The 16,437-nt window shown below is 40.8% G+C and overlaps 1 protein-coding gene across 1 annotated transcript; it reads left to right on the top strand.

Annotated features, from left to right (window-relative positions):
* The first annotated feature begins 774 nt into the window (after positions 1 to 774).
* Positions 775 to 14,645, top strand: OTOP1 (otopetrin 1). The gene is made up of 6 exons (XM_054203571.1): positions 775 to 1,060; positions 5,586 to 5,722; positions 8,695 to 8,753; positions 10,307 to 10,437; positions 13,157 to 14,097; positions 14,475 to 14,645. The coding sequence occupies exons 1-6, from the start codon at positions 775 to 777 to the stop codon at positions 14,643 to 14,645; spliced, it is 1,725 nt and encodes a 574-aa protein (XP_054059546.1).
* Positions 14,646 to 16,437: the final 1,792 nt, after the last annotated feature.

The raw sequence follows: 16,437 nt of genomic DNA, 5'->3' as shown, positions 1-16,437 counted from the left end.
CTTGGAAGGTGACCCCGTTGCTGCCCCGGGAAGGAGCTGCTCCCTGGGCTGCCAGGCGGGAGCCATCGCCCCCTCCCCGCTCTCCCTGAACCTCTCCCGCATGTTGGCCATCCCTCAGTTTTCCAGCCAGCCGTTAAGCATCAGGGGTGCTTTGTTCGCTATCTTTCCCGTCTCCTTATCTAGAGAACACGTTATGCCGCGCACGTCTCTGTCAACACGGACGTAAGCTCGGTGTCCCTCACCGCATCCCACCACCCTCTGCAGGGACATGGCCACCTCCCGACTAATCTTCTGATGCGTGCATTCTCCTTCATCCCTAATCTCAACTGTTGGCCGAGTCCAAGGCAAGATGCCCCAAATCCAAAGCAGCAGCGGCCTTTACACCCCCGCCCCCGGCAGCCTCCCCTCCCTTGGGCAGCCCGGGGATCCCACCGGCAGCTGGGGACACTCCGGAGACCCCCGCCCGGTGGGCAGCGGCTGCGGGGAGGCACGGCAGGGCGAGGGCCGGCGGGCAGGGGCTGCGGGGAGGCAGGGCAGAGCGAGGGGCTACGGAGAGACAGGGCTGGGCGAGGGGCTGCGGGGAGGCAGGGCAGAGCGAGGGGCTACGGAGAGACAGGGCTGGGCGAGGGGCTACGGGGAGGCACGGCAAGGCGAGGGCCGGCGGCCCCGCTCCGCCCCCGGCCGCCGATGGGGGCCGGGCCAGCCGGCTGTCTCCGGGCTCCCCCGGGGGAAGCGGGGCCGGCAGCTCGCAGTGGCTGGCCGGCGACGTGGGAGATGGAGAAAGCCGCCGGTTCTCCCTCGGTGGGCGGCAGCTACCCGCAGAAAAACGCCGAGATCCTCAGCAGCCAGTACGGCATCAATCTCTTCCTGGCCGGGCTGCTGCTCACCTTCGCCTGGGCTGTGCACGCTGTGGGCATCAGCAAGAGCCACCTGCTCTCCTACCTCATCACGCTGATGCTCATCCAGCTGCTGTGGATGCTCTGGTACCTCGGCAGGAGCTGCACGCAGAGGAGGCTGATCCGAGACAAGGACACACACGCCGGAGCCCGCTGGCTGAAGTGTGAGTACTGGCCGGTGGCACACAGGGTGGCACCGCACACGGGACGTCCGTGCCATCACCCATCTCGGCTACCACTTTGTTACCCTCGCTGTCCCTACCAGGAGGCATCCTGGTGTTCGTGAACTTAACGCACAGGCAGTGCACTCTAAAGTAAATACATGCATAAGCTGAACATACTCGGAGATTGTATGGGAAAGCTGTTTGCTGAACAGCCTCACTTTCCAACCTGCCATTTACAGCGCTGAAAGCTCTGGCACCTTTTTTCCCCTTACCAGGCTGGTTTGGTGGCACTTTAAAAATAAAATATAGCTAATGGAAGAAGCAATTATGTTGATGTCATACAACTGTCTTGGAGGAATTACCACCTTTTCCAGGCAATATAATGCAACTTACTTTAGGCCAGTACCAGTCAGAAAGGTCCTCAAGTGCTCTCTGTACTGATGTATATCAAGGATTCCCATGTATATGTGTACAGTAATGCCTTAGAAATGTCTGGAGATAGACAGAAGAGGACAAAATCCCTGGCCATATAAGTTTGGAGATAAGTACATAAAACTTTTAATCAAGGAAGCTAAAGCTAGCATGAACTTGTCAGAAAAGTAAGGAAGTTTGCCAGGGATGTGGGCCCTTATCTGCAGAGTCAGGTGTGTACTGGAGTAAGGATATAAAGGTTTATTGAGAGGTTGTGGTTGGGGAGCCCATCACCCCATCAGAGTGACAGGAATGCTGTGTTTCTGGGTCCCAAGAAAAGGAAACAACCCATATCAGCATTGTGCGGAGGTCAGAGGCAAGCCCAGTTTTACCGACTGCTTTGCCAGTCTCAGCACTGTAAATGAATAGGTTTGTAAATGATGGGTTGGGAATTAAGTATGTAAAGTGGAGTGCTATAGGACAGCTTTTCCATAAAATATTTCTGTCCTGCTAGCAGTGAGACAACAGTTAATTATCACAGCAGCTAATGAAATATCTAAACGAAAATCCCAAGAACACACGAAAACTGATTATTTTGAAAAGTAAGGTTGTGTTGTGGAAGTTGAGTTTGTTCTCAGTCTCAGTGCTTGTGTGTCTTTTCTTTGCAGCTGTTAACAATTGAGCTGTATGAATTGCCCGGGGAAAATCTTTTTTTTTTTAGTGTCTAACATGTTACAGCTGTGGTCTGTAGACTCTTTCCTGAAACGTATGGAGTCCATGTACCAACTGTTTAATTGTTCTCCTTCACTGTTTTCCAAAACAATATTCAGCTCTTGGGCATTTTTCATTCATTAGCTTATGTGGCTTACAACCTCATAAAGTTCATTAATGCAAGGCTTAATTTGATCCTATTTTGGACCAAGCTATGCTTTTGTTACTCAGAGAGTAGCTTTCTCCTCCTAAGTATGGGATAAATACTGCTTAACATGGTTAAGTACAGCAGAACCCCCTGCCCTTTTTCTTTTGGCACGGCATTCACAGCATTTCATTTGTCCTACAGGATATAAGGAGTCACAGAAACTTAGAAATAAGATACCGGAATGCACTACTAGGTTACCTTATCCATTTCTTTTACCAGCACAGGATGGCCCTTTGTACTACCTTCTCAAGTGGTGTGGCTTCCACCGCTTCTCTTGGATGTCTAGGCTGCAATTCAACAAATTCGCCCTTAGGGAAAGACCTACACTTTTCCTATTCTTAGGAGTTTCTTGTAGTTACAACAACCCTGTACAAGTCCTTTATCCTCTGTTGGTAAAAGAAAACTTATTTGAGCTAAGGAAAAACTCAGGTGGCAATTCCTCTGCCAAGATCCCCCTTGCCCTCCTCTGCATCAATGGTTTTGTCATAGAAATCTTTTATCTGAAAGACTGAAAGTCCAAAAAGGAGGAGGGGCGGGAGGATAAATTTTCATCAAGTCTTTCTACGGAAAGCTCGCTGCGATTTTTGACTAGCTCTATCCGCTGCTTTTGAAGAATGACTCCTTGCTCTCATCGTTAGAGAAAATGTCCATATACTATGAGTATATTTTCACGATGCCCTTCAAACTGTGAATATCATCTCAGTTAAAGTGGTGGTAGCCGGCTGCTTAGAGCATTTTGCTATGATAAACGTTGAAAAAGAATGACTTAACAAAAACCTCCTATAAGTGACTCCTTGCACACGGTTAACAATGCTAGAAGGACAAATAGTTTACAAGAATTGCTGACAGAAAGGTTCCCTTGAGCATTTTTGCAACTGTGTGAACCCTAGAGCACAACTGCCTTCCCACTTGTGTGGTAGACTGAGAGGCGCTCTTATTGTCTGAATGTGAGAAAAGTTTCAGGGAGAGCTTTGTCTTTAATAAGGTACGGTTATCCTGACCCAAATGATCACAGGGAAGCTTAGGAAGTCCTTTCCTTGACTTATTCCAAATGTTACTCCCCTGAGGACACTCTCCTGCTAGGAAAAGGTCTCTGACCATTATTTGTAAGTTCTGCCAAGTGAGCCAGAGAACTCGAAAATCAATTGTCTTCACAAATGGCCTTATTTTAGCATGTTCTCCAGCAGCACAGCTTCTGTTTAAAGCATAGACAGCTAGTCGACTTCCAAAGCTCTTGGCAGACTTCAACTTCTACCTTTTTAGTGCTTGCATTAAATTGTCTATTATTTGAACAATATTTTAAGTTTAGAGTGGCATTTTCACAGCTGTATCATCTTGCTGGTTTATAGAAAGAATTAATCTAGCACCTAGCAATACTGAAAATCCTACTCTTGACCCCCCCTAAGATATGAAGGTTTCAATGAACATTTGAAAAAAATCCTTTTTTTTTTTAATAATTGAGTGCTCAATAGCAATCATTTAATGTTTTTTTTAACTTTCAAACAGAAATAGCAAAACACTGGAATTATCTTCCTTATTTATAATTATGGGTGTATATATCTAGTATTTAGTATTAGTACGTAATACTGAAGTTTCCATCTTCAGGATGGAAGGAAAGGAAAAGTTAACATGGAAACAATTAGCATACCATATGTACGGTCATTGTAGTTGTGCTTTGACTTTTACCTAAGCAAATTAGTACAATCATTCTCTTTTGAAGCCTGGAGCTTTATGCATGTTGGACATTTCGTATGTGCTTACAATGTGGCCACCTGAGTCATTGCCAGAAACATTTAGATGTCATTTGAATAAAGGAAATAATCGAACATTCAAAGAAATGAGTCATATAAATTCTTCTAATCCCCGGAGAAAAATGGCAAAACTATTGATTTCAATGGGAACAGATTGAAGCCCACCAAAAATTTCTGAAGCCTGTTTTTGGTTAATTTTAAAGGATCCATGAAATAACAAACAAAAATACATTGTATTTTTATAATTTATACTTAATTTGTATCAATGCAAGTTTAATAATAAATGTATTATTAATTAAGTAAATTATTAAATTAGTGTTTTGTTGACACAAGTCAAGTGGAACAAGTGGTGCTTATAAGGAAGTTAGGTTTTGGTTCCTTAAAAAGGATAAATATTCATCAAAGTCAACATTAGTGATGTTATTTACTCTGTGAGGAATTACAAAGAAAGATTAAGATACTGATGCTGATCTATATGTTAAGGTCCGTGGGTAGATTTTTATCTAGTCTTAGTTCAAATAAGCCCAAATTAAATCCAGTGGAGCTTGTTTGAATAAAAGCCCAGAGAGAAAAAAAAAACCAACAAGCAAATGAAGACTTTAGAGTTTGGTTCCGTAATTACTAATATTTGTAACTAAGCACCAGTTGTGCTTAATCATATGGCTACAAACTCAATATACATCGTGTTACCATATAGCTTTCCAGAACGAGTTTGTAACAAATACTTACATTACTGAAAGAAAAAAAAAATAAACAAGGGGAAACATGTATTTTGAAAGTTCTTTAGGATATGAAATACATATTTAGAGAAACATATTAGGGTTTTTGGGGGGGGAGGGGGGAATAATAGATACAGAAGTGAAATCTTTGGTTCCTTTCTGGGAGAACAAACCATACAGCTTATTGTAGTTTTGGTCTCTGAGTTAAACGTAACCCCCTGGACCCCGGGGAAGGCATACCGAGCGATTGGGTTACCAACGTTGAGCTCTTGGCCCAGGAGACTGAAACACGATTGTTCAGCTCCCTGGAATTGTATGGTTTGCTGTGTGGCTGTATAGAGCATTAATTCACACGCTGTATGGCCCCTTCAGTGCTGCCGTTACTTGAGCGGCTGGCCTTGCAAGGAGCTGGGAGCCGTCTGCAAGGTGCCGAGTGTCTCTGGGTCCTGGCCATCGCTGGGCTGGCTCCTCTGCGCTGGCTGTGCACGGCATGCACAGGGATTTGCCTTCATAACATATTGGGCGGAGGCTTTCACAGATTAGAGGAACCAACTTCTTTGAGTCAATTGTCTCCATGAACATTGATCTGCATCTATTTCCTTCAACAAAAACACAGATATTGATCGACTTTTATTTCCCTAAACAGATTTTAGGATATTGTACGAATGGTCTCTAGATGCTATAACCACACATTGACATTTTCTAATATCTTTTTTCATTTGTAGGTGGGATTACATTGTTTGCAGTGATTACTTTAATTCTGGACTCTTTTAAAATTGGATATTACATTGATTTTTCGAACTGTTTATCACCAACTGAAGGCATTTTTCCTGTTACACATGCTGTGCATACCATCTTACAGGTAAAAGTTCCTGGTTTCAGTTTTATATTACATCTGTATCTCTTACCAAAAATATCTTTTATCTTCTCATCATCAGCGAATTTTACACTAATTAAATTTCTATTTATATCACAGGATACTTTTGAGGGCTAAATTCTTGTGCGTGTGTATCGTTTCTATGTGTAAATTCAGGCCTTGCAACTTGAGATTGCTCAGCTGTAAAACTCACGTGGGTTCAAAAAACAAATAATCCAAAAATGCTCTTCTATAGTTGAAGTTACATGCTTTTTCTTTAGCTCGAGTTACATATGTGACTTTCAGAATTTTCAGGCTGAAATGAGCAGCTTGGCTAAAGACAATTCACTTATTTTTGTATATAGGACTTGCCACGCAAGTTCAGTTCATTCTGCGTACCCTGATGTCCCGTTGTGGTTAGGGGTGGAGGTCTGATACTTAAAAGGGGCAAAATCCTTCCCAGGTATTTAGCTTGTTATAAAATACTCGCACATCTTTCCTATACCAAATGAACATGGGTTTTTACTTCTAGAAGCATTTGGTTATGCTTATCGGGGACTGCATGACAGCAAACATAGGCAGTGACTCCCGTAAAGTATTCCAGCTGCTTGTTTATTTATTTTAAGGCTTTGGGTCTATACTGCATGGTGATATTCCACAGCTGATTGTTTATCACATAAATTCCCGAGCCCCTGTCATCAGATTTATAGGAAAGAAGGAAAGAGAAAGCCACTCAACTTAGATACTCCGTTGTAGCCAGGTCCTTTGATGCACTTTCCAAGATGATTAAGTCATTCAGAAAGAAAAGGAAGATTTTCCTAGCAGTTGTGGTTGCACGCAGATAAGCATTTGAACAACTTACATTTTTCTGCCTTCTGTAACAAAAAAAGCATTGAAATTTGAGCAGTAACTCTGACTTCTTCTGTCTTTTTTTTGTTGAAGTAATTTTAATTTCACTTTCTCCTAATACCCACGCTCCATGTGTCGCAACTTCTTTGCTTTTGCTGAAAAACAAACCAAAGAAACTAAGCCTTTTTTCCCTGCTGATCTGCGTGTAGCATTTTTCATTGCATCCAGTGACCCTGAGCCAACAAGGTTTTCTGCTACTGTGAACTGGAGTGTGGAAGAAACAGCATATAACAACGCTGAACAAAGGGACCAAGAATTCTAATTTAAATTTTACATCACCCAGTGTTGCTGAATTTATCATCTACTTTGCTTAAAATACTGAAATCTAGAATGTTAGCCTGAGCAATCAAAGAAAAAGTTAAAAAGTAATTTGCCAGACGCCTCTGACCTAAGACAAATCTTCTCATGTCCTTGAAACACAGGGTGAAATTCCAGCAGACAGCATGCCTAATCACGTGTTATCTAACAACCTCAGGATTTGTTTTCCATAGAATATGTGTCAGATTCTGTTGTATTTTACTCTAATGATGCATCCTGATATGTGCCATTAAGTTAATAAATTCATACATACTGCACCTGTGCAAGGAATGAGCTAACACATACCTGCCCTTCCAAGACAGGCTGTGCATTGCACTGTTTGGTAGGCTGAAGTCCCGTTTAGGCAATGTATTTGAATATTCTGTGAGCAAAAATTGGATTTTATGCTATTGCTTTACCTTAATGACTTTTCCCATTTCCCCCCACTTTCTTGTCTCTGATGTTCGAACAGATCTTCAAAAGTTATGCTTTCTAAGTTTTGAAGAACGCTTTCACATCTGCTGTTTAGATTTTACTGCATCTTTCCCAGAATGGGAAATTGAAGATGGCATTAGATGAGACTAAGGTGCTAATTTCCATTTGTTTGATTTCAGTTGAAGCCTCCATGATACCTTGTGGCCTCTGCACCTGGGGTTTTACAGTGGTCGCACCTCCTTTTGATAGATCTTCATTAGAGGGATGAATGAACATGTTATTGCTGGGTGGTGTAGCAGTCCCACAGAGAACTGCATTTTCCTAGCTTTTTCAAAAAATCATATATGTCATCAGAATGTCTCAGATGACACCAGCTGTAGTGTAGGGTGCCTACGTTAATGGGCACAGTGGTTAAGTGGACTTCTAGTTACTGTATTGCTGAAGAAGAACCCAAAGTTCTTTGCACTTTTCTGACCATTTCTGGAACACCAACCCACGCAGGTTTCCAAGAGAAACCTTTGGGACCGTTTCTCTCCTGATAGTTCACCTACCATCCAGTTCAGTGTCCTAGGAGCTATTCAGAGTAAGCAGGACTCCCAGTTTCACCCTGACATCCCTGAGGAATATTGGTATTGTTCTCCTTGTAGTTATCAGCACTTGGAACCAGTTTTATCTCAGCACCAGTCTGTATCCTGAGGTTTCCGTTATCCTCCCACAAACAGAGATTCCCGCTTTTAAAACTTCTTTCCCCTTTATTTGCTAACTCAATACTGTTATCTCTCTCTCTTTTATTCTCCAGCTTGAGCTTTCCGCACTGTACTTGTGTTCAACTGCATGTGTTCCTGGTGCAGGCGTCTCTCAGGCTGACAGTAAGAACTTTCCTCTTGCTTCCTGGGTGTCTGTTGTTTGTTTTATTAATCAAGTCTGGCATCCTTTCGCTTATCTCTCTCCCTCCTGACAATTCCATATATTTCATAAATTATTCAAACTTAGCATCACCACGCCCTGCAGCAATCATACTGCTGTCCCCAGCTGGTGGCTTTATTTCCTTTGAAATAAAAGCCTCTCCAGATACAGACACAAGATATGTTTTAGTGAGTCATACGGAGACTTCTTGCGGTTGAGTCACTGACTCTGCATCTAAGAAATCTTAGGTTCATCGTGCCAGAGAGGTTCTGGGTGAACATCAGAGGAAATCATAAGTTATTTCACATATGTGAAGATGGAGCTACCTCACTTTAAATCATCACAGTTTCCATCTACAGATGCACTTTGCTTTTTCAGTGTCACACATGCTTATTAGTGTACTGACATTTCTCTGTATTCCTTTCATTTAGGTGTACTTTCTTTGGTGTCATGCAAAGGATATTATCCAGTCTTTCAAAACACTTGAAAGGTGAAGTGGATCAGATTCTCATCTGGAATGCTAATAGGTGTAGGTCTGCATGGTGCTTTAATGTCCCCCTGTATGAGGGACATGGAAAATTTACAGTTTGATTTTCCTCTTAATTGTGTTAATATAACTAAAAGTAACTCCATTTACCCAAGTGAGAAGACAATCGTTAGTCTGAATTATTTTTTTCTCATTTAAACTGTGCTTATATTTTATAATATAGATCAGTCACCAAATAAGTGTATTTTTATCCTGAGAGGGGGAAATGGGCTATGTATGATACCACAGTGTTACTTGCTTTTTTTGAAGGAAGGAAGGAGGCGCCAAAGGACTATATGCTATATTATGTTTTCTTTATTTAGCTACTGACAGGGAATCTGCATCAGCAACCTGTAGTCAGTGCAACACATCTGAGGTATTTTATATTGATTTTTTTGGAAAGCACCTTTTGCAATGAGATGCAGATGTGCAAATTCAGTGGGAAATACAGCCTCCCTGGTGGTATCCCATATACCCAAATCCCTCAGGGATTTTGCACGTTTCTGAGCCCGGAAGTTGGTTCTCGCAGTGTAACTGATGTGTCCTCTGAACAGCTGAATACATACATTTCTTACAGAACCGAGGCAACAGTGTAGATTATCTGTACATAGAACGTAAATAAACAAACATAGTAACTTTTAAAATACTCATCTCAAATTATCAATAAGCTGACCAGTTTCTATAGGAAGTAAAAGAAATTATTCAGAAATATAATTTATGGAGCAGGTTCTTCTGTTTTGCTCTCTTGGGTGAGTGTTTAAGCCTCATGCCAATGAGGAGAGAGATCACAGACGGCTTCGCAATGTCACCTGGTGAAATCAGCTCTGTTTATAAATAGAATTTTAAAAATCCCCAACCGCAAGTCTATCAGTGAGAACAGTGCAGTAACAAAGAAAGAACTGTTTCTTGGAGAAGGAACATTACCAGCCTCAGGTGCAGGAGAAAAACAACTGGCTTAGCAGAAACCAGGAGTCTCAAAAACACGTGGAGACCTAGCCTCACTGTATCAGCAGTCTGAATGGGATAAAGCCCTCTGTTGGCTTCAGGTCGCTCCAGAAGACAAACATGCATGGACTAGAAGTTAGAGAAGGTGGTGGTATCTGTGAAGACAGACCAGCCACATTGAGTATGACAGAGCACTGCAGAAGGCTCTGAAATACAGCTTGCAAAACAAGTAACCTTGTTCAGACTGTTTCATCACTGTCATTAACATGAAGTTTGTCCAGCCCAAAGAATAACAACCATCACATAAGAGAGCATAACAAATAATAGCAGCATGCTGTTAATGGTTTAATACATTAAGCCATTGTGATTCTATAAAATTGTGTAAGTCTATAACACCCGTTGTGCTCCACTGAGGAACATCTTTAGAGAGATCGGTTACGATTTTCTTTTCCCTGCACTGACAACTAAATAGTGCCACGTAGCATGTCTGCAGAAAGTCAGTCCATTTTATTTAACATATATGGAGGTGTATACTCTGTGCAGATTCCTTCAGTAATTGTTTTGTTTTGTAGGTTTGGGGTTATCCATTCTGTCTTCACAAATTTGCTCCTGTGGACAAATGGAGTGCTAACAGAGTCAAAACATCAACTGAATGAACATAAGGAAAGACTAATCACGCTTGGTTTTGGAAACATAACAATAGGTAAGTGAAAGGATTGGTACATTTCGGAATTCCTGCTGTAACAGGCTCTCATACAAAATACCGTGTCGCTGTAGGATGGAGCTGGGTCGTTCATGACTATGTCAGCATAGTCATTCCCAAGCAAATGGTAGTGAACTGGTAAGCGATCAGTTCAGATCACAGCTAAAATGTTATATGATCGTTATCATTATCATAAATGTGATTCAGGCTGTAGTTTTCTGTTTACTCATTTTTTCTTTGGGTGAGGTCAAGAAGAAATTCAAATGCTATAAGTTCTGAACAAACAAACAGATTTTTAAAAGCATTTTATTTGAGGAGTAACATCACTGAGGAACCCCTTTATTAGTAAATCACAGAAGTAAATTGAACATAGCAGTGTTAAAACCAGAAATTACTATTTTAAGTTTTTCATAGCAAAACAAGTGTGGCTAATCATGCAGATCCTTCCCAGGAGAGTGGTTACACGTGGCATGTGATCCTGTGGGATTCAGTGGAATGGCTCAGAGGGATGGGGGTTATCCATTAGTGCTGCTTTGGAAGACAAGGATTTTGCTCTGGGTGGTTCTTTTTTTATAACGAACCATTTTCTCCATTGGTTAAGATGATGCAAGTTACAGTCAACAAACATTGAGTATAACTGCTGGGGATGCCTTCCGCTTTCAAACGCCACTGACGCATGGGGAAATTAGGAGTGCTTAACTTTAAAGAGGAAATAAAAGTTCTCAGCAGCTATAAACAGTTTTCTTCCCAAGAAAATTTATCAGTACAGCTGATAAGTTTTGATTGTGTTCACAAGGGAAAGGACAGACAGCTTTTGAAGAGGAAAATTTATGTTTTCCCACCCGCTGAATTCAGTAGTGCCCATATCCTAAGAACTCCTGGTTTTACATCTACAAAGCCAAAGCCTGAACTAATTTCTTTTTTTCCTATTTATAGTCTCTAAAAATTGAAAAATTTTATGCATTTTTAATAATACCTGCCCAAGTTCACACATAAGTGAAAACTTAATGTTAAAATCTGTAAAATGGTATTTTCAGTATGACTGTGTCTAAAATTATGCCCACAGTTTTACGGTTGTGTGCAAGTGTTACCCTTCAGATGTATCGATGGAAACTATCTACTTTCCATTAATAATCAGGTAGCTGAATTGATAGCTCAGAGATTTTGTAGTCATGGAGCATTAGTAGAGAGCAGACAAATCACAAGTTAGTGGCTCTTCTTGATATTTCCGCTTGTTAAATAGAAGCTGTTTCCTTATATTATTTTCTATTATTCTGCTGCCAGGATTGTTACACAATTATGAATAATGAGAAATAGCATCTGAAATAAGGGGGAGTGAAGCAGTGACCTGCAAGACAAGTTTGGCATTAACATACAACCCACCGCAAAAGCAATTTTTTTTCGTCTCTTAACTGTGTGCTTGAGAGAAAACAATACCAGCTTTCTCCTCTCCTCCTCTCTTCTAAAATCATAGAAAACAAAAGAAAAACTTCCAGGCACAAATATACAACCAGTGCCTAAAAATGTGCTCTTCAGCATGTATTTTTATATATTTAGAAATAAACACATTGTGAAAATAAGTATCTTTTTTTTTTTCTACCATTGTGGAAAATTCTGATTTCTGAAATTATTTGCTTAGGTTATAAGTGCACATTAAATTTATTTATTTTACAAATACAAACAATTGTTCATTGAGATGCCTTAGGGGTTTACAATGCAGCTAACTCCACAGCAGAAAGATAATGATTTCATAGGTTCCTCTCAAAAGGAGAAGATTGATTTTAATTTTTTTTTTAACCTTAGGACTATAGTGGGACATTGAGTGAAATGTCCTCTTTCCTAGACATAAACAACTTTTTAATGAAGAGGTTTTGGTATCAGAAACCACACCAGTGTAAATAACTGATAAAAAATGAGAGTAGAATTGATTTTTTTCCGTGTTAAGCTTGTTCTTGATCTGATCCACAGATCATAGAATCATAGAATGGTTCGGGTTAGAAGGGACCTTAAAGATCATCTGGTTCCAACCCCCCTGCCCTGGGCAGGGACACCTCCCACTAGACCAGGCTGCTCAAAGCCCCATCCAGCCTGGCCTTGAACACCTCCAGGGATGGGGCATCCACAACCTCTCTGGGCAACCTGTTCCAGTGCCTCACCACCCTCACAGGAAAGAATTTCTTCCTGATATCTAATCTAAATCTCCCCTCTTTCAGTTTGAAACCGTTACCCCTCATCCTATCATTACACTCCCTGATAAAGAGTCCCTCCCCATCCTTCCTGTAGGCCCCCTTTAGGAACTGGAAGGGTGCTGTAAGGTCTCCCTGGAGCCTTCTCTTCTCCTCGGGCTTCTATAAAAGCCTTCTAAGCTGAAGGGCTGAGGACTCAAAGCCCTTGGGATTTTCGTGTTATAAAAAAGTACTTTTACCAAGACCCTGCTGAAGTTTGGTGCACTTTGGTACAGCATTCCTTCATGATGTGATTATTGCTCAGTGGCTGAGCAGTGAAGTCAGAGATCTTACTTCAGTGCACATGCGAAAGCCTTGTTAGGTTAATGACTTCAATGACAAAACCTTTTCTTAGGTGGCTAACTGGGTGGTGTGAGGTGTTGTTTAACTGAAATCTTACCTTTTATGTTTTGTTATTTTATTTATGTTTTATTTATTCACTGTAAATGAGAAATCCTTATCATGCACGTAACTAATCTCTCCCTCTCCTTTAGTTTTAGATGATCATGCACCTCAATGCAATTGCACAACAACAACTCTCTGTTCGATATTTTCTCAAGGAATATATTATCTATACCCCTTTAATATAGAGTACCACATCCTAGCATCCACGATGCTCTATGTCCTGTGGAAGAACATTGGCCGCAAAGTCGAGCACCACCAGCAACACAAAACTCCATTCAAATTCCACGGCATAACCGTTGGAATGATTTTTGGACTAGTTGTCTTAACTAGCACAATAGCCATAGTTGTTGTCTATTTAATTCAGATTGGACGTTCAAAAATCAAAAGCGAGTTAGCACTTACTATGTTTTACTTGCATGCTATCTTTGTATTGGCTCTCATGTGTACAGCTGGAATTGTCGCCCTTCTCATCTACAGACTGGAAGACAGATCACTGGATAATTCAAAAAATCCCGCTCGAAAACTTGATGCCGAGCTGCTGGTGGGCACGGCTGCAGGGTCCTGGCTCCTCTCCTGGGGCTCAATCCTCGCCATAATCTGTGCCCAAGCCCATCCAAAATACACGTGGTATAACCTACCCTACTCCGTCCTGGTTATTATTGAGAAATATATTCAGAACCTCTTTATCATTGAATCCATACATCGTGAGCAGGAAAAGGTGAACGACGATATTAAAACTCTTCGAATCGTGACTATATCACGGGGGAGCTCTTTGTCACTTACCCCCTCGTACAAAGAGATTTACAATGGCAGAGCCGCTCCGGAGAGCGGAGAGGTGCCCTGCCTGTTAAAGGGCAGTGGCTGTGGGAGAGAAAATGACCATGGTGCCAAAGAAGAAACGAGTCAGGATAAGAGTTCGGTCATGCATTCAGCCTCAGATATCTCCTTTTACAGTAGAAACTCCGTTACTAACAACAAGAGGAGAATTCTGAAGAACATCGCTGCATTTTTATTCCTATGCAATCTTTCGGTAAGACATTCTGAACATAATTCACAAGTTAATACCCAAAAGCTTCCCAACCTTTCAAGCCTGATAAGTACGTTAAAATTATATGGTTCTATAGATTGTAGCAAGTAAATTTTACTTCTTCTGGAAGAATAAGTGAATGTGCCTTTGGGGAACAAAGTTTATTTAAACATGGAAGCTTGTTTTAGTCACAGTACAAAAACCATAGCAGCAGCAGCAGAAGCTGAAACCCTCTTCCACCAGTGTGCCCCAGTAGCAACAGGGAGGGTTTTCTTGGAGATTTCTGAAATCAAGCTGCAGTTCAGGGGGGCCACAGTCATTAAGGTCTAGTCACTTGCATCACCGGTGATTAACACTGGCCTTGCATTCTTCCCTTGCAGCTTTGGATACCACCAGCATTCGGGTGCCGTCCGGAATATGACAATGGACTAGAAGAAATAGTTTTTGGCTTTGAACCCTGGATAATTGTTGTGAACCTTGCGATGCCTTTTTCTATTTTCTATCGGATGCATTCAGCTGCCTCACTCTTTGAGGTCAATTGTAAAACATAGATCATACACGGTCCCTCAGTGAACAATTGTGAACAATTAATTGAATAATTAGTTAAATAAATAACAGTTGAATGAGTGGACGAATGAATAAGTGAACATAGCAATAGCTGCTCAATAAATAGAAGATTCAATAATTTTTTTAAAAGAAGGGACCATAGCTAATAGCATGTCATATTTTTTTTAATTTTTCTTCCACAAATTCTGTTATATACGTGGTGTTACTGTATAGGTACTTTTCAGAATCATATTAGTATTAATATAATTAACACTACATAGTAAAGTTAATTCAATCTCATTAATCTTTGTTTTAGTCATCTGGATTTGTCCCCTATATAGTTTGTATTGTTTTCATTCATCGTGGTTTGTGAAAGGGGTTTAAAAAAAATAATCTGTGTGATTTAGGAGGGAAAATCCCAGGAACAGCTAAGCTGAGTGATGCTTCTGAATCACAGAGATACAGTGAAAACTCCAACTCTTAATTCTTAGCTGTGTTTTTATAGTAAAAGCTGAAAACATTTGCTGTTTAGTTGGGATGTGGGAATTATTTTAAACTTCCTGAATACTGATTAAAAAATCAATATATTATTATTATTATTATTTTCTTACAATATATACAACATATATCTATACAACAAGAAATCCAGGTAAATAACATATATGGTTAGGCATCATGCTGTATATAATTTCTTCTGATAAAATATATTTCTATTAATGCATTTGCCTTGTCTTGTATTTATTATATGACATAACTGATAAATAAAGTTAATTCTTTATTCACACGTCCTTCAAATGTTTTAAGAGAGAAAAATAGTCTTATAGCTTATGTTTAGGTATATGTGTTCCGTTGCCACAACGGTATATATTTCCTGTACAATTTTTTAATGAGCTGCTAATTGTAGTTCAGTCTAATGGTTGGAAAATATCTTCATACAGGGATGCTGTAGAGCATGGCTGATCACTCTAGAAATCTGGAGGGCCCTTGGCTGAGGCTTTTACAAGCGTGGTTTACAAACTGTTAGAACATAATCTCCAATCCCCAGGATATTTAGTTGCCTGAATTCTCACAGAAAGCAGCGAAAAGTTGGGTGCCTGAATATTCTTAGAATATGGACCTGTAAGATTGAAAGATTGGAGCAATGACCAGAATTCTAAAAAGGGGCAACAGATCTATTGGATAACCCTCGCTCACTCATTAATGATCGACTCATAAACCTGGTGGGTCAGGGGCTGCCAAATTTCTGTCCCTAGCTCCTAAAAAGACAGTTATACTTTTAACCACAGCTGCCACCACCACCTGCCTGGAAGCAGTCATATTTCTGCATGGGAGAAGTTCGCTTCTGTGACCTCAGAAGGTCTCAGACCCTCAGCTGAGATCTCATTTGTCTTGTCTGCTCTCACACATCAGAGCAAAAATTTTGGTTTTGTACCACTAGGTGGCAAACGCAGACCGTTCGATAAATTACCTGATTACTTCTAGGAGTTGCTTCACATCATAATTAATCTTCAGTTCTATTTTGCGGTATGCACAGCCATTACCTGCTTTACCTGTTGCAAATCCCAGATCAGGTAAAGCAACTTTCATCTGAAGTATCAGGAGAAATCTGGATTAGACGAAGCATCAGCGAGGCTGAGCGTGAGAACTCCTGTGTTCCTGCAAAGCAATTTCAGCTATTTGATTTTAAATGGTTTTTAAAAGAGTCACCATCTGATCACATTGCTGTAATCTCTGCCTTTCTCTAAGGCCGCTTGTCATGCTCTTTTATCACACATCTATTCGTTCTTACACTCCTTC

Source organism: Rissa tridactyla, chromosome 5 (assembly GCF_028500815.1).
Source record: "Rissa tridactyla isolate bRisTri1 chromosome 5, bRisTri1.patW.cur.20221130, whole genome shotgun sequence".
NCBI lineage: Eukaryota > Metazoa > Chordata > Aves > Charadriiformes > Laridae > Rissa > Rissa tridactyla.
This window is presented reverse-complemented; position numbering and strand designations above follow the sequence as displayed.